This window comes from Gymnodraco acuticeps, unplaced genomic scaffold (assembly GCF_902827175.1).
Source record: "Gymnodraco acuticeps unplaced genomic scaffold, fGymAcu1.1, whole genome shotgun sequence".
Classification (NCBI taxonomy): domain Eukaryota; kingdom Metazoa; phylum Chordata; class Actinopteri; order Perciformes; family Bathydraconidae; genus Gymnodraco; species Gymnodraco acuticeps.
The window spans coordinates 29938-49218 of record NW_022992182.1 but is presented as its reverse complement, the minus strand read 5'-3'; the positions used below and the strand labels follow the sequence as shown (position 1 = coordinate 49218).

The 19281-nt window shown below is 41.1% G+C and overlaps 1 protein-coding gene across 1 annotated transcript; it reads right to left on the bottom strand.

The window, feature by feature from the left end:
* Positions 1-1705: 1705 nt before the first annotated feature.
* Positions 1706-18150, bottom strand: rad9b (RAD9 checkpoint clamp component B). Its single transcript, XM_034205074.1, has 11 exons — positions 17888-18150; positions 17412-17482; positions 16736-16867; positions 16067-16181; positions 15729-15828; positions 14998-15104; positions 13526-13632; positions 11660-11724; positions 9369-9500; positions 8886-9072; positions 1706-2387 (listed from the first exon to the last, which is right to left on the bottom strand). The coding sequence occupies exons 1-11, from the start codon at positions 17919-17921 to the stop codon at positions 2259-2261; spliced, it is 1179 nt and encodes a 392-aa protein (XP_034060965.1). The 5' UTR covers positions 17922-18150; the 3' UTR covers positions 1706-2258.
* Positions 18151-19281: the final 1131 nt, after the last annotated feature.

Genomic DNA, 19281 nt, shown 5'->3' with positions numbered 1-19281 from the left:
CCTCTGACCCTTTGTTACAAACGGAGCCCGTGTCTGTATATATTTCTGCGTGTACAGGTCAATGAAGCTCTGTAAAGAAACAACATTCTCAGATCTGTACAATATTTAAATAAAGAGTATAGTATTTATTAAGCCGTTGTGTTGGACGTTTTTTTGTCTTCTTTCCTTGATGCTCGAGGGTTGTTTCTTTCTCCATGATGGAATGATAATCACACGATCCGCTGCCAGGGTTTAACTCGCTGATCTCCGTTGTTAAACACTTAAGAAGTGTGTGTGTGTCTCTGGGTGTGTCTGTGTGTGTGTATCTCTGTGTGTATGTGTCTCCGTGTGTGTGTCTCCTTCTGTGTCTCCGTGTGTGTGTATCTCCGTGTGTGTGTCTCCTTATGTGTCTCCGTGTGTGTGTCTCCTTAGGTGTCTCCGTGTGTGTGTATCTCCGTGTGTGGGTCTCCTTATGTGTCTCCGTGTGTGTGTTTCTCTGTGTGTGTTTGTGTGTCTCTGTGTGTGTGTGTCTCCTTATGTGTCTCCGTGTGTGTGTGTTTCCGTGTGTATCTCCGTGTGTGTTTCTCCTTATGTGTCTCCGTGTGTGTGTTTCTCTCTGTGTGTGTGTGTGTCTCCGTATGTGTATCTCCGTGTCTATGTGTTTATCTCTGTCTCCGTGTGTGTCTCCCTCTGTGTGTTTCTCTGTGTGTGTGTGTGTGTGTGTTTCCGTATGTGTGTGTATCTCCGTGTCTCTGTGTGTTTATCTCTGTCTCCGTGTGTGTGTCTCCCTCTGTGTGTGTGTCTCCGTGTGTGTGTTTCTCTGTGTTTGTGTGTCTCTGTGTGTGTGTGTGTCCATGTGTGTGTGTGTGTGTCCATGTGTGTGTCCGTGTGTGTGTGCGTGTGTCCATGTGCGTGTGTGTGTGTGTGTTCGTGTGTGTGTGTGTGTCCATGTGTGTGTCTGTGTGTGTGTGTGCGTGTGTGCGTGTGTGTGCGTGTGTCCATGTGTGTGTGTGTGCATGTGTGTGCGTGTCCAAATTCCTCAGACATGAGACACACTACCATCAGACAGGTGTGGCATCTTCAGGCTGAGGCAATGTGTTTTCAGACAAACCAACAGTAGAAATACAACGCCCATGTCTATAATGCATTAAGATCAGCTGATTGTATCGTTAAGAGAGTTAATTGCACCGTATAATTATTGGGATAGGCGCTTGTTAATATTGATTCTGCTTTAAAACAATTACTCGGGTTTTTCTAGAGTTACATATAGTATGCGTTCTGTGGCGCTGATCTTGTTTATAAGATATATCAATTCTTAAACAACACGTCGAAGCTCCGTAAAAACAAAACCGTCAGTTTGACACCATTTTCATATTTCTGGAATATTTTTTGAGGAACAGAAATATAGTTTTCTGGCATCACTTTAACATTAGGGGCAAACATCAGTTATCGTAACACTAAATAACTTCTCTCTGGTAATCAGTCTTTTATAATTCCCATAGTTGCAATATTATCTTTTTTAATTGCATTATGATAATAAGATACTCTTAAGTGTTAATTTGTTTGCGTTAGTTACCGTGTTTTACTAAATTAAATCCATGCAATATCTGTAAAAAATGTGCTTAAAAGTACGAAAAATAACTAAATCAATGCAGAATTTATTGCAAAAACGTATAGAATAACCACTTAATAATCGTATTAAATGCATTATGCACTGTCCCAACAATCAAGATGATATTATAAAGTGATCCTGGCTAAAACAATGTCAGTGGGTGACCAGCAATTATAAAGAATTATGATATTTACCTTATTTAATGCTTGATGATGAATTATGGTGATTGTATTAAAGCCTTATAACTATAATTAGACTGTTCAATAAGCAGATTTTAATGCATTATAATAATAATAATAATAGATTTAATTTGTTAGCGCTTTTACAGGTGCTCAAAGACGCTTTACAGATATAGTGAAAAGAACAACAAATAAATATATAGTTAAAGTCAAATAATACAAAAACAATCACACATTAAAAGCCAGATTGAAGAGGTGAGTTTTTTACAAGTACGCTTATAGAACCGTTTTCATCCCCTACATTTCACAGACTGAAATTGTGAACAATAAATACATTTATTCATTCTTTTATAAATAATTATTCTACATTTCCAACAGAACATTTTTCGGGAAACTCTTCTCTGTTTAAAACCGGTTTGAACACTTCAGCTAACATGCTTACAAATCTTTAAATAAATAAATAACACCGGTTGGATGTCCTACTGTTGTCAGAGTGTCGGGCTCCTCATCATCATCACATCTTCCTCCTCAGCCTCCTCTTCATCGCTGCAACACGCCAGGACAGGAAGTCCCTCCCCTGATTCTGGGGACTTCGCCCTGAACAGCAACGAGCAAATCTGAAAAGAAATAAAATTACATGTCAGCGAAATGTTTCAACCTAATGAAGCTCAGTACGTTCAACCAGGAAGACCTTCAGCTTGGGATAAAGTACAGGAGCTGAAACTCAGATTTCATCACTAAGGGGTCAAGTCCATCTTAAAGGACGGAGAACAAGAATCCATTGGTCGATGTGAGCAGAGGTGGGAAGTAGTGGAGTACAAATACTTTGTTACTGTACTTAAGTACATGTTTCTGGTATCAGTACTTTACTCCACTACTTACTTTTCTGATTACTTTTTACTTTAACTTCTTACATTTTGAACACAAATACCTGTACTTTCTACTTCTTACATGTTGAACACAAATACCTGTACTTTCTACTTCTTACATGTTGAACACAAATACCTGTACTTTCTACTTCTTACATGTTGAACTCAAATACCTGTACTTTCTACTTCTTACATGTTGAACACAAATACCTGTGCTTTCTACTTCTTACATGTTGAACTCAAATACCTGTACTTTCTACTTCTTACATGTTGAACTCAAATACCTGTACTTTCTACTTCTTACATGTTGAACTCAAATACCTGTACTTTCTACTTCTTACATGTTGAACATAAATACCTGTGCTTTCTACTTCTTACATGTTGAACTCAAATACCTGTACTTTCTACTTCTTACATGTTGAACTCAAATACCTGTACTTTCTACTTCTTACATGTTGAACTCAAATACCTGTACTTTCTACTTCTTACATGTTGAACTCAAATACCTGTACTTTCTACTTCTTACATGTTGAACACAAACACCTGTACTTTCTACTTCTCACATGTTGAACTCAAATACCTGTACTTTCTACTTCTTACATGTTGAACTCAAATACCTGTACTTTCTACTTCTTACATGTTGAACTCAAATACCTGTACTTTCTACTTCTTACATGTTGAACACAAATACCTGTACTTTCTACTTCTTACATGTTGAACTCAAATACCTGTACTTTCTACTTCTTACATGTTGAACTCAAATACCTGTACTTTCTACTTCTTACATGTTGAACCCAAATACCTATACTTTCTACTTCTCACATGTTGAACCCAAATACCTGTACTTTCTACTTCTCACATGTTGAACCCAAATACCTGTACTTTCTACTTCTTACATGTTGAACACAAATACCTGTACTTTCTACTTCTTACATGTTGAACACAAATGTGTATCTGGACCCGGTGACGACATTACCTATTGACGCAGCAACCACTGTAAGTTATATTCTTGTTTAATTAGACTTCTCGGTTTCATTTATTCGACTGTATAAATTGTTATTGTAGCTTAAACGGCTAAATCGCGTTTGAGAGATTTTAAATCTCAGATCTGCTCAGGCGAAACCTGCTTCACAGGTCTCAGCACTCAAGCCTGCATTAATATAGGCACGGCCAGTCTATTGTCGCCCATCAGCTGTAGATAGTTAACTAATTAGAGGGCCGTGGCCCTACAGCTGTGTGAACTGAGCAATCAGGCGTCCATTTTGGGTAGCTCTTTCCTGGAGCTTCAGCTTCAGCGTCAGACAGCCGAAGACTGACAAAGACATTGGAGTCCTGCGGGAGTAAGACTGACAAAGACATTGGAGTCCTGCGGGAGTCACGAGGGAGGCAAAGAGGAGGCAAATCCTACTCTGATTGAGCTGGTGTCTTATTTCTCTTTTCTTTAGTTCTTTAGCCCCTCATGCTATAATCATGTGTATTTTCTCCATTCCTGTTCATGTGTCTTCTCGCAATTATCACTGGCCCCGTGTATCTCCTAATCGATATAACCGGCCTGCTCTCGTCTATCCCACGTGCTCCACTGAGATCCATCATCTAGTTTCAGGTGGCCTGTGGAACTGCCAGTCAGCTGTTCCTAAGGCTGACTTCATCTCTGGCTACGCCTCCCTGCAGTCTCTGGATTTCCTTGCTCTCACTGAGACCTGGATTACTCCATCCAACACATCCACCCCAGCAGCTCTCTCCACTGCATATTCCTTCTCCCATACACCCAGACCCACTGGCAGAGGAGGTGGCACTGGTCTCCTGCTCTCTCCCAAATGGAGCTTTTCCCTCTTCAAGCTACCTAACTTCGCTCCTTCCACCTTTGAGTTCCATGCCGTCACAGTAACCCATCCTATACAGTTAACCATTGTTGTTCTCTACCGTCCACCAGGCGCCTTGGGGGACTTCTTGGAGGAATTAGATCATCTCCTCTCACACATCCCTGAAACTGGCCCTCCCGCTGTACTTCTCGGAGACTTCAACCTCCAGACGGGGAAGATAGACGAACTAACATCTCTGTTAACCGCCTTTGCTTTCTCACTGTCTCCGTCCCCACCGACTCATAAAGCTGGCAATGTCCTTGATCTCATATTCTCAAGGAACTGCGCTACTTCTAACCTCTCTGTAAACCCGCTCCACACATCCGATCACTTCTTCATTTCATTCTCTCTATCCCTTTCCAAACATAACAAACTAATCTCTTCTCATCCTGCACTTGTCCGCCGTAACCTTCGCTCCCTCTCCCCCCCTACCTTTGCCTCGTCGGTGCTCTCAGCCCTCCCTTCCTCTGATTCGTTCCAACTCCTGCCTCCAAACTCTGCTGCAGAAACTCTCCTCTCTACTCTCTCATCCTCTCTGGACTCTCTCTGTCCTCTCACATCTCGGCAGGCTCGTCAGTCCCCTCCTGCTCCCTGGCTAAATGACGCACTGCGTGCTAATAGAACCGTCCTTAGGGCAGCAGAGCGGAAATGGTGGAAATCCAAACACCGTGACGACCTCCTAACCTATCAGGCTCTCCTCTCCTCTTTCTCTGCTTCAATCTCTCAGGCAAAAAGCACTTTCTTTCAAGATAAGATCCAATCTTCCTATACCAATCCTAAAAAAACATTTTCCATCTTCTCCACCCTCTTGGACCCTCCCAAAGCTCCTCCCCCCTCCTCACTTCTGTCAAGCGACTTTGTTACCCACTTTGAAAAAAAGGTTGATGATATTCGCTCTTCTTTTTCTGACTCACCTTTACTCACCGCTGGGTCACCAGACCCTCCTTCCACCAACACACTAACCTCCTTTTCCCCTCTCTCTCCAAGTGAGGTTCTTACCCTCATTACCTCTGCCCGCCCTACCACCTGTCCTCTGGACCCTATCCCTTCAAACCTCCTTCAGACTATCGCTCCTGATATTCTACCGTTTCTCACCCATTTCATCAACACTTCTCTAACTTCTGGTCACTTTCCAAACAGTCTCAAGGAGGCAAGAGTAAACCCTCTCCTAAAGAAACCCACTCTCAACCCGTCAGATGTTATAAACTACAGGCCTGTCTCTCTCCTCCCGTTCCTGTCTAAATCACTTGAACGCGCTGTCTTTAAACAACTCTCCTGCTATCTCCATCAGAACAACCTTCTGGATCCGCACCAGTCTGGTTTCAAGGCAGGTCACTCCACAGAAACTGCTCTCATTGCTGTCACGGAGGAACTGCACACTGCCAAAACTGCATCCCTCTCCTCTGTCATCATCCTGTTGGACCTGTCTGCTGCATTCGACACGGTGAATCATCAGATCCTCCTTCGCACTCTCCAAAAACTTGGAGTTTCAGGCTCTGCACTTTCCCTCCTCACCTCATACCTGAAAGACCGTACCTACAGGGTGACTTGGAGAGGGTCTGAGTCCGACCCTTGTCAATTAACTACGGGGGTCCCTCAGGGCTCTGTTCTTGGTCCCCTCCTCTTCTCCCTGTACACAAACTCGCTCGGATCAGTCATTAGCCCGCATGGTTTTTCTTACCACTGCTACGCTGACGACACCCAATTAATTCTGTCCTTTCCCCGCTCAGAGACCCAGGTCGTTGCACGCATCTCTGCTTGTCTAGCTGACATCTCTCAGTGGATGTCTGCTCACCACCTCAAGCTCAACCTTGACAAGACTGAGCTGCTCTTCCTCCCGGGAAAAGATTGTCCCACTCTTGACCTAACAATCAACATCGGCACCTCAGTTGTTTCCCCGACTCAGACTGCAAGGAATCTGGGTGTGACCCTAGATAACAACCTGTCCTTCACTGCAAACATCGCTGCTACAACCCGTTGCTGCAGATACATGCTTTACAACATCAGGAAGATACGTCCCCAGCTGACACAGAAAGCGACTCAGGTTCTGGTCCAGGCTCTCGTCATCTCACGCCTAGACTACAGCAACTCCCTCCTGGCTGGTCTACCTGCATGTGCCATCCGACCTCTGCAGCTCACCCAGAATGCAGCGGCTCGTCTGGTCTTCAACCTTCCTAAATGTTCCCACACCACTCCGCTCCTCCGCTCCCTTCACTGGCTTCCGGTAACTGCTAGAATCCACTTCAAGACACTGGTACTTGCGTACCATGCTGCGAATGGATCTGGCCCTTCCTACATCCAGGACATGGTTAAACCGTACACCCCAGCACGTGCACTACGCTCTGCATCAGCCAAACGACTCGTTGCGCCCTCGCTGCGAGGGGGACCCAAGTTCCCATCGGCGAAAACACGTGGGTTTGCTGTCCTGGCTCCAAGATGGTGGAATGAGCTCCCCATTGACATCAGGACGGCAGATAGCTTGCACATCTTCCGGCGCAAACTGAAAACTCATCTCTTTCGACTCCACTTCGAGCGATAGAACTATTAACGAAGCACTTTTATACTAATAAAGGACTGGCTTACCTAAAGCCAGTTGAGTAGCACTTGAAATGTTTGGCTCTATGAAACCTGATGTACTTATATGATTCTGTTTTCTTCAAGGTTGTGTCTTCCTGGTCGAATGTACTTATTGTAAGTCGCTTTGGATAAAAGCGTCAGCTAAATGCAATGTAATGTAATATAAATACCTGTACTTCCTACTTCTTACATGTTGAACACAAATACCTGTACTTTCTACTTCTTACATGTTGAACTCAAATACCTGTACTTTCTACTTCTTACATGTTGAACCCAAATACCTGTACTTTCTACTTCTTACATGTTGAACCCAAATACCTGTACTTTCTACTTCTTACATGTTGAACCCAAATACCTGTACTTTCTACTTCTTACATATTGAACCCAAATACCTGTACTTTCTACTTCTTACATGTTGAACTCAAATACCTGTACTTTCTACTTCTTACATGTTGAACTCAAATACCTGTACTTTCTACTTCTTACATGTTGAACCCAAATACCTGTACTTTCTACTTCTTACATGTTGAACCCAAATACCTGTACTTTCTACTTCTTACATGTTGAACCCAAATACCTGTACTTTCTACTTCTTACATGTTGAACCCAAATACCTGTACTTTCTACTTCTCACATGTTGAACTCAAATACCTGTACTTCTACTTCTTACATGTTGAACACAAATACCTGTACTTTCTACTTCTTACATGTTGAACCCAAATACCTGTACTTTCTACTTCTTACATGTTGAACTCAAATACCTGTACTTTCTACTTCTTACATGTTGAACCCAAATACCTGTACTTTCTACTTCTTACATGTTGAACTCAAATACCTATACTTTCTACTTCTTACATGTTGAATACAAATACCTGTACTTTCTACTTCTTACATGTTGAACCCAAATACCTGTACTTTCTACTTCTTACATGTTGAACTCAAATACCTGTACTTTCTACTTCTTACATGTTGAACTCAAATACCTGTACTTTCTACTTCTTACATGTTGAATACAAATACCTGTACTTTCTACTTCTTACATGTTGAACTCAAATACCTGTACTTTCTACTTCTTACATGTTGAACCCAAATACCTGTACTTTCTACTTCTTACATGTTGAACTCAAATACCTGTACTTTCTACTTCTTACATGTTGAACTCAAATACCTATACTTTCTACTTCTTACATGTTGAACTCAAATACCTGTACTTTCTACTTCTTACATGTTGAACTCAAATACCTATACTTTCTACTTCTTACATGTTGAACTCAAATACCTGTACTTTCTACTTCTTACATGTTGAACTCAAATACCTATACTTTCTACTTCTTACATGTTGAACTCAAATACTTGTACTTTCTACTTCTCTCATTCTCCAAACAGCTGGTTCCTTTAGTCTGAATGTGTGTTTGATGCGTGATCATTATTCTTTAGAGTCATTGCGTGCCTATTGATTTGAACACGATCCGTGTATCCATCATTTCCTGGTCTTCTCTAAAGAAGAGGGACCAATGGAAACGTTGTCATGTTGCCGTTGTTCAGCATGGAAACATTCATTAGCTAACAATGACATTATTGTTCTATTAATATAAAGGGAGGTCAGGTACTCTTTAAAACAGCTGCTAGCTATGGGTACTTTTTACTGAAGTACATTTCAAAGCCTCTTTACTTTGACTTGAGTAAAGAAGTTTAGTCAGTACTTCTACTTTCACCAGAGTACTTTTGAACACGAGTATCTGTACTTCTACTTGAGTAAAGGATGTGTGTACTTTTGCCATCTCTGGCAACAGGAAGCTCTTGTTACCGAGGAGGCAGGAGTGGAGTTGGCCCTCTCCTGATAGTGAGGTTCAGAGAGATGGTGGAGCAGCAGCAGCAGAGCAGAGTCTGCGATGGGGCTGCCCTGACTGGAGGCCACCAGCTCCATCCCAGCAGGGACAGCAGCTTTCCTGCAGTCTGTCTCACCTGGAGACTCAGGTACAACATCTGCACACCTGCATAAAATCAATTAAGACCTTCATTTAGAGTAATGACACTTAAGACATTAGACTTTTTAAGGATGTGCAGAAAAACAGCTTAAATTGCCAGTCGAAAAAGGGCTTTTTGAAGACATTTAAAATATAGTTTAAAGACATTTAGCTGCTGCATTACACTTTCAGTTTGACCTGCACACATATATATACAGTATATTTTAACTATCTCATATCTGTTTATATGTACAGTCAGCTGATCAGAGTTTTAGCTTTGTTATTGTGATATATTGTTATTGATGATGGCTGCTCAGTGTTACCTGGTGGGGGTCCTGGGGGCCACAGTGAGGGTCTCTGCAGGCTGAGAGGGGCCCCGGCTCTCAGAGTCGATCAGAGTGGACAGAACTACGGTGGCCTCCAGGATCATATCCTCCACTGAGAAACACACAGGCCTGCAGACATCAAACACACGCTGAGGGATATCCACCGGGGACAGAAGTACAGTTATATTTTATATATTTAAAAAACACTCAGTTTGTAAAGTCTTTAAGACTGACATTGGTATTTAAAGAGTCCTCTCCTGCTGATGTTCAGGTGTATATCAGTATGTAGTGTCTCTACTTTAAAGAGTCCTCTCCTGCTGATGTTCAGGTGTATATCAGTATGTAGTGTCTCTACTTTAAAGAGTCCTCTCCTGCTGATGTTCAGGTGTATATCAGTATGTAGTATCTCTACTTTAAAGAGTCCTCTCCTGCTGATGTCCAGGTGTATATCAGTATGTAGTATCTCTACTTTAAAGAGTCCTCTCCTGCTGATGTTCAGGTGTATATCAGTATGTAGTGTCTCTACTTTAAAGAGTCCTCTCCTGCTGATGTTCAGGTGTATATCAGTATGTAGTATCTCTACTTTAAAGAGTCCTCTCCTGCTGATGTTCAGGTGTATATCAGTATGTAGTGTCTCTACTTTAAAGAGTCCTCTCCTGCTGATGTCCAGGTGTATATCAGTATGTAGTATCTCTACTTTAAAGAGTCCTCTCCTGCTGATGTTCAGGTGTATATCAGTATGTAGTATCTCTACTTTAAAGAGTCCTCTCCTGCTGATGTTCAGGTGTATATCAGTATGTAGTGTCTCTACTTTAAAGAGTCCTCTCCTGCTGATGTTCAGGTGTATATCAGTATGTAGTGTCTCTACTTTAAAGAGTCCTCTCCTGCTGATGTTCAGGTGTATATCAGTATGTAGTGTCTCTACTTTAAAGAGTCCTCTCCTGCTGATGTTCAGGTGTATATCAGTATGTAGTGTCTCTACTTTAAAGAGTCCTCTCCTGCTGATGTTCAGGTGTATATCAGTATGTAGTGTCTCTACTTTAAAGAGTCCTCTCCTGCTGATGTGCAGGTGTATATCAGTATGTAGTGTCTCTACTTTAAAGAGTCCTCTCCTGCTGATGTTCAGGTGTATATCAGTATGTAGTGTCTCTACTTTAAAGAGTCCTCTCCTGCTGATGTTCAGGTGTATATCAGTATTTAGTGTCTCTACTTTAAAGAGTCCTCTCCTGCTGATGTTCAGGTGTATATCAGTATTTAGTGTCTCTACTTTAAAGAGTCCTCTCCTGCTGATGTTCAGGTGTATATCAGTTAGTAGTGTCTCTACTTTAAAGAGTCCTCTCCTGCTGATGTTCAGGTGTATATCAGTATGTAGTGTCTCTACTTTAAAGAGTCCTCTCCTGCTGATGTTCAGGTGTATATCAGTATGTAGTGTCTCTACTTTAAAGAGTCCTCTCCTGCTGATGTTCAGGTGTATATCAGTATTTAGTGTCTCTACTTTAAAGAGTCCTCTCCTGCTGATGTTCAGGTGTATATCAGTATGTAGTGTCTCTACTTTAAAGAGTCCTCTCCTGCTGATGTTAGGTGTATATCAGTATGTAGTGTCTCTACTTTAAAGAGTCCTCTCCTGCTGATGTTCAGGTGTATATCAGTATGTAGTGTCTCTACTTTAAAGAGTCCTCTCCTGCTGATGTTCAGGTGTATATCAGTGTGTAGTGTCTCTACTTTAAAGAGTCCTCTCCTGCTGATGTTCAGGTGTATATCAGTATGTAGTGTCTCTACTTTAAAGAGTCCTCTCCTGCTCATGTTCAGGTGTATATCAGTATGTAGTGTCTCTACTTTAAAGAGTCCTCTCCTGCTGATGTTCAGGTGTATATCAGTATGTAGTGTCTCTACTTTAAAGAGTCCTCTCCTGCTGATGTCCAGGTGTATATCAGTATGTAGTGTCTCTACTTTAAAGAGTCCTCTCCTGCTGATGTTCAGGTGTATATCAGTATGTAGTGTCTCTACTTTAAAGAGTCCTCTCAGTCTGCTCTGATTGCTGGCCGGCTCTGTTGTGATTGGTCAACCAGCTTAGAGATGTCCCGCCCCTATCTATCACATACAATGTGTTGGAGCGCTAGCCAATAGAAGCGCGAGTGTTACATAGTGATTTAATTTCTATGTTCTGGAAAGGATGTTCCGGGATTTTAGCCCTTGCAGACCGTTTACATGCACTGAAACCTATATAACACACCACAGGGAAGGGCTGAAAGCATAATAGGGCCTCTTTAAACTTTACACACACTCACTTTCCTGCGGCACCGAAGTGGACGGACACTGGAAGGCAGTGTGACTCTGCAAAGGACAGTAAACCCTGTAGAAAAAATAACAGGAACAATTCACGTCAGAAAACGGAGACATGCTTGTTTGGTTGTGTGATTTTTTTAAACTTTGAAAGCTTAGCATGTTTACAGTGACTAGGCGAAAGAAACATCTAAATTCTCCAGTGAATTGAGGTCGATTTAACCTTTAAATCCCGTCTCTAATCCATCCAAACCCAATTTTCCAAAAACGGAAATGAGCAAGACGACTCGCAGCAGGGAGTCTCACTGATCGGGGACAAGAGCTAATTCAGGTTGAGTCTGATTACCTGCACTTAAGCTTCTTACACCCCAAACTGACACCAAAGAACTGACACAGACGGACCCCCGACTGTGTCGCCTCACGTCTCTGCGTCTTGGCCATGTGTCGCACTGGAACACACCGCAAAGACTTCAGCCGACGGCCAAGAGGCACGTACGAACTGCGCATGCGTGCGTGGCAATAACTCTCCTAACCAGCAGGCGGCGGTAGTGTGTATTCGTCATTCAAAAGAGGCAACAACTGGAAGACAGACTGCGTGACAACCGAGAGAAGAAGAACAGACTGCGTGATATAAACAAACAACAAATAGCGTGTCCGTTCCATTGTCCCTCTACAGCGAGAAGCTCACGGGGCTTTCCCGAACCTGAGTCGAGAGCTGGAGTTAAAAGAAATCTCACATTTGCCTTCTTAATAGTTTGTTTACGTCCATCACCTCCGATTCGCTTCTCATGCACTGATTCGCTAGCTGAACAGCCAATCAGAGTGATTTATTTGGCCGACGGCAACAAGTCGAATCGGCGGCGGAAGGTGTCGGCCGAAAAGACACGACGGTGCGGTACACATCAATCTGAGTAGGGCGACACGACGCTCATCGACGGCCCGACATCTATCGACGCTGAAAATCGTCTCGTGTGTAAGGACCTTAACACGAGAGGGTTTATCCACATTTCACAACAGCCAAGCAGCTCCTTTTGTTCCCTTTAAGTCAATACAGAAGAAAGCAATTTAAACTGTAACAAATCCATTTGGTGTGTTGAGCACAAAACTCTGGAAATTAGATTATTTTTTATTAGGTTTCAATGTTTTGCTGTTACTCAAAATATACTGAGTTTAGTATTGACTTGAGGCCTTTAATACAAACATATGCCTGCTTGGCTTTAAAGGTAGTCAAACTTCTACAACTCGTAACTTTAATAAAAAGATCGATGTGTTAGGGCTGAACTGATTGCTTGATGGGCGGAAAAATATCGACCGCTATTTTGTTAATGGAGTAATTGTTTTAAAAGACAAGTTTATGCAAAAAATGCTGTTTTTAGCCTCGAAAAATGTGGAGATGTTCAGCTTCTCTCTGTTCGATGTTATTAAAGTGAATATTTGTGGGGTTTGGATTTAAAAAACAAGACATTTAAAGCCATCACCATTTTCACTATTTTTGGACTTTTAATAGAACAAACTGTGAATCTAGAAGCTAGTCAGCGAATTAATCTGTAATAAAAAAGATTTTAAATATATTTGTTCGGCCCAATTTGTTGCTGTAAGCCAACATATTACAGTAGTCTCTTACTCTTACTAAGCTCTTAAAAAATAAAACTACACGACTTAATCCAGCCTTTTACAGTTTAGTAGTAATAGTTACGTAAACCAGTCAAACACAGATATATGCATTCTCTGCACACACACACACACACACACACACACACACACACACACACACACACACACACACACACACACACACACACACACACACACACACACACACACACACACACACACACACACACACACACACACACACACACTCCTGTTACCCTGAGCTCCTTGAGACAGAAGGTTATATCCGACTCCACTCCGATCTGAAAGTAGTCAAACTCGTCTGGGTGTAGAGACATCTCCGTGTACATAATCTTCATGTGATCTGTGAAAACATCCTGGAGTCAAATAATATCTGCACGATGTTCTTTAGTGTTTGTAGAAGGATTTCATACGCAGACATTTCCATATTCAGGTTAAGTTGTCAAGAAAAACAACCACAAAAAACTTAGCCTGTGAATTCTTGGACAAAATGTTGTTTGTCTGGCATGTTCCACATTAATGACTGCAGCAAAACTACATAACAACATCAGTTTACAAACTCTCACACACAACATGTCTAGAGTTTAACCAAAGTTTCATATATCCAGTTATATGCTCACTACTTTACAAACACGTGATTTTCAATAAAACCTATATTCAAAACACTTCTGAAGAAGTCTCACTCTTTTGCATGCAAAATTCAGAAAAAAAAGTCATGTGTTTTTTAAGTAGTGTGCAAACGGCTTGATGAATTAGACTTTGATTGTGTTTCTCAGTATTTGTATTCTATAATTCAATCTGGAGTCATGCAAGAGTGTTTTTCAAGAATTTGAGGTAAAACAGGGTGAGTGATTGATATACAAATGATCATTTTGTGGGTGATGTATTCTCTTAAATCTAGTAAACTTTTGTCACTCACACAGTCATGACATATTTTTCTAGGCCAAAGGGAAGGGACTTGTATTTTGGATTATTGCTGAAAATAATCTCTGTGGCAAACAAACGATAATTACAGGTTTAGTTCAGCAGGGTAATCTCCACATATTAACACGACTTTATGATTTCTGAAGTAAAAAGCTAATGTTGGGCTATAAAAGAACTACAGCACGGTCACATGACTTCACGTCTCCACCGCTAAGCTAAAGGCGGCTAATGTTGGGCTATAAAGGAACTACAGCACGGTCACATGACTTCACGTCACCACCGCTAAGCTAAAGGCGGCTAATGTTGGGCTATAAAGGAACTACAGCACGGTCACATGACTTCACGTCTCCACCGCTAAGCTAAAGGCGGCTAATGTTGGGCTATAAAGGAACTACAGCACGGTCACATGACTTCACGTCACCACCGCTAAGCTAAAGGAGGCTAATGTTGGGCTATAAAGGAACTACAGCACGGTCACATGACTTCACGTCTCCACCGCTAAGCTAAAGGTGGCTAATGTTGGGCTATAAAGGAACTACAGCACGGTCACATGACTTCACGTCACCACCGCTAAGCTAAAGGTGGCTAATGTTGGGCTATAAAGGAACTACAGCACGGTCACATGACTTCACGTCACCACCGCTAAGCTAAAGGCGGCTAATGTTGGGCTATAAAGGAACTACAGCACGGTCACATGACTTCACGTCTCCACCGCTAAGCTAAAGGCGGCTAATGTTGGGCTATAAAGGAACTACAGCACAATCATAGTGTATCGTTAGCTCACCATTTCCACCCTCAAAGTAATTTCTCAGACTGACTCTGAGAGGAGTGATAGACAGAGTGATTTCCTCCTGGGAGACGGGGAAGTGCATCACCATTTCACCAAGAACCCTGTAGAGGAAGAGCAGAAACAATATGTCAATCAACCTGAGCATCGAGCGGAGAGCCTCATGTAAACACTGTTGACACATGATATCTTGGGTATTAAATCTTTATGTCCTTGTCAATCTGGTTGATTAGACTGAATTGAACTGAAGCTGTGTGAATGTATTTACTCAACTGTGAGTACAAAACATGTTTCTATTAAAGAGACTGAATCCTGACAGCAGCAGCCATAAATCTCATAAACTAATTTTACAGTATCCTCACTTGCCACAATCTGTAAAGACCTTCTAAGGAAATGTTAAGACCTTAGATTTCTCTAAATCTAAATCGAATAAATATATATCAAGCTTTTATCTTTGCACAGAAGGTGTCATACTTTCACTGTGTTTAGTTTTAGTTGTTTTTTAAAAAATATATATATATATATATAATGTCTTTAATGTGGATCCAATGAATGAATTAATCAAAGTGTATTCATATAGCCCAATATCACACATTTGCATTTGTCTCAGGGGGCTCTACAGTGTATACAGAATATGAGTATGGCACCCTCTTCATGAAGGAAAAGGCGTTAGTGCAGTAATCACTCATGGGGGATATGAAATAAAGAATAAATAGTGAGCTGCACACCTGGCGGGGGCTTTCAGCACGTTGGGACAGAGATGTGAAGCAAACACCGCCTGCAGAGCTTCACTCTCCTCGAAACACAGGTCGTGTGTCTTAGTGATGCCTGTCAGAAAACACAAGTGATTACACTGCCACCAAGTGCTCATAACATGGTACTACAGAGTCTGCAGCATGGGAAAAGCAAACTGACCAAGTGAAGGACAAAGGCTCAGGGTTCTATCAAGTCAATACAAATTGATTGAAATATAATGTCCCTACAATCTTAAAGGATATGTACTTCAAATCCTGAATAGTTCCTGTACCTGCAGGTGGTTTATAAAAACAAATGCAATGTTTCCTACCGTGTCGGCAGAAAAACTGGATCTTCACTCGGTCATTGGGAGTGTTGATTTGTATCTGACATCGCTCCACGCTACGCTCAATGGTAGCCAAACACCGGAAGAGAGGTAGAATAGACTGAAGAAGAAGAAAAGACACGCTTTAGACGAGGTTCTCATAGCCGTTTTAAGCCGAGACACTACAGGCTAAATTATTGTTTTTCATGCACTGGTCAATTTTGAGATGTCTAGTGGAAAGAAAAGATACAAAATCCACATTTCGGTGTTTAATTTATTAAGTCGTTTTCTCCTCAATTCACCAAAAGTTAGCGTCAGAGATCAGATAATGCCTCATTAGCATATTTAAACATAACATTTCAGAAAACTTGTAATATAAAAAAGAATTGTACTATTGTCAGTAATGATGGGGGAACGTCTCATGGTGATATCTGTTAGTTCCATGTTTTACCCTGTGCACCTGTAGTGTGTACGACGTGTGTGAGTTTTACAATCCATATCTTTAAAGGCCGTTTTCTCTCCTCGTCTCAGCAGAAATCTTTTTACAGAGCGTTCAAACACCATTCACACACTCATTTATACACACTGTATTACTCAAAACATGGCATAAGTGTCTCCCCTTTAAGATAGAACATGTCACTCGCAACCACAATAAGTCAACAATGGCTGATGTACCTTCATGAGCAGTTTGCATTGGACTGTCTCACTGCCCTGCTCTGGACCCAGGTTGTATTTCTGGAAGAACATCGGCGAGAAGAGGAAGCAGGCGTACGCAGAATGAGCCGAATTCACAGATCTCAGCGCCAGCTTTGGGACAAAAGAGAGGTGTTCAGTAAAGATGATGCCTCTGCCATTGCCTTTAGGAAGAAAGGAGGCTAAATACTTTGAGACCAATATGGAGGCCTAATGTAAAAAAACGTAATTTAATTTAAAAAACAAAGAGATGATTGGGCAAGCAATAACACAAGCGTTAATCCACTATGAAAGAGAGGGAGGCAGATCTTTAAAACACTTTGGGGAAGTCTCAGTGAATGGAAATTCAAAAATAAATGTGTTAGTTATTACATAAGTTATCAAAATAAATCATAAAGAGGGACATTTTTGTAGGAAGACAACAGGTGTTGATGCATATAATAGCCTACATATGTGTGATGTGTGTGAAATTAATTCACACAGCAATATTTTTGGCTTAATTTCTTAAAGCAAGAAAACAAAACGGGTACTTCTTCCAAGTTTTGTCTAAGCTTCCCACTTCAAAACCTCTTCTCTAGGCAAGTCAGAATTCCTGGCTACTCCTCTGATTAATGTCAGGAAAATGGGATAATTCCCCGTTTGAGTAGGTGCTGCTCACCCCTTTACTCATGGGATCCAAACAAAGCTCATCTCCAATCCTTGACAGGGAGTGAATGGCCTTTCCAAATGCTAAAAGACAACAAAACAACATACAATATAAATACAATAAAACTAATACTACTTTACAAGGGAAACAAAGCAATAACACAAGTATTAAACATCATTAAACAAGTTTGAGGAATACTAAAACAATATAAAATACCTATAATGATGTAAGTAACGTGTAGAATTAATTAAAATATGAACACTATTGTTTAAATTAACAGTATCGATCATAACAATAACCTAGCTTTTATAAAATGCCTTTGTTAGCTAGCGGGTTAGAAGCTAAACAAAGCTAACCAGCTAGCGTTTTATGATAAATTAATGTTTTATAAGCCTAAACAAATTAGGTTACGGGTTTTTTAACCCTCTGGATTATATTATTATTCTTTACAAATCATTACATATGTCACAAGTCTTGTTTTATATTACCTTTAACAGCATTTCCTTCCAGAACACAGTTCATATTTTCTCTGAGGGCGGGAAGATGCTAACAGGAAGTCTGATAGCTAACCTAGCTAACGGTTATGCTAGCTAGTGAAGCTAATGGACTTTTAAAAAAAAGAAAATCTGCGCGGATATTTTTAAATAAAAACAGAGACAAATTTATAAAAATCTCACAATTTGTTTATGTTTCTTAACTTTTATCTGGTTATCCTTTAAATGCAGAGCAAAAATTGTAGGGGAGAAGGGGGTAAGTTGTAGTGATGTGTCGGTCGCGAACGAGCCGGCTCTTTTAAGTGAACGACGGGAGCCGGCTCTCGCCTGCGAACGAGCCATTTTTGCGGAGGGATCTAGATCGGCATGAAGGCACATTATGCAATGTGCACATTATCCCGCTTATTACATGGCCACATTCTCAACAAAGTAACGACATGACTCCCAATATTAATGGAAATGCTTTTAAGGATTTAGAAAATGATTTTATTGATTTAAAAAATAGTTTTATGTATTGATTTAAATTGACATGCATCCGCTAAGAAAAATAGTCCGTTGTTACTGTTTGAACTAACGTAGCAACGGCAGGAACTGCTTCGAGACTGTTTTTGAGGAGCTTTTTGATTACAGATTTGAAAACATCGTTGCTTGCTTTAAAAGTAGCACAATTCCTTATGTCAAACGTTGGAAAGTATCTAGATATCCCTGCCCTAATGCCAAAGTAACTGTCAACTGAATATGTGTCGCCGTTTGATGTCTATGTCTGGACCGCTGCGTAAAAATGAGGATTTCTGCCCCATTACTTCTCTTCTTACTTCTATAAAAATAAAACACGGAGGACGGTGATCTCTTTTTCTCCCCCTCTTCTGACAGCCCAGCAGCTGATCTCAAAGCACGCTCCCCTCTCCTGCGGGGGGGCGTGGTCAGCTGCAGCTCACAGAATCAGCCCCTGCAAAAACAGCGCTGGAGCAAATAGAGTGAAATGAGGCATGGCTAAAATGCAGGATCTTTTTGGTATTTTGAAAAAAAATATATATTTATATACTTTATATAGGTCGATACAGTAGCCCCTTTGTTAAAATAGTTTTATAGGTGTTGCTATCTGTTTTGTGTAGCGTGGTTCTACAAGCAAGTCAATGCATTCATTGGGTGGTATCAGAGAGTTGCACGGGTCTGTAAATGCAATGAAAACAATTGGCCACAGCAAATCATTTATATTAAACATGTAATTTTTACTTTTGAATACTTCAGTACAAAGGATGTATTGAATAATTTAAGTGATATATGTGTACACATATAAATCATTAGTCAAAACAGGGCTACATTTGATTTAATTAAAAGGTATAATAAGTGGTAAACTGAAGAGCCGTTTGGGAGCCGAAAGAGCC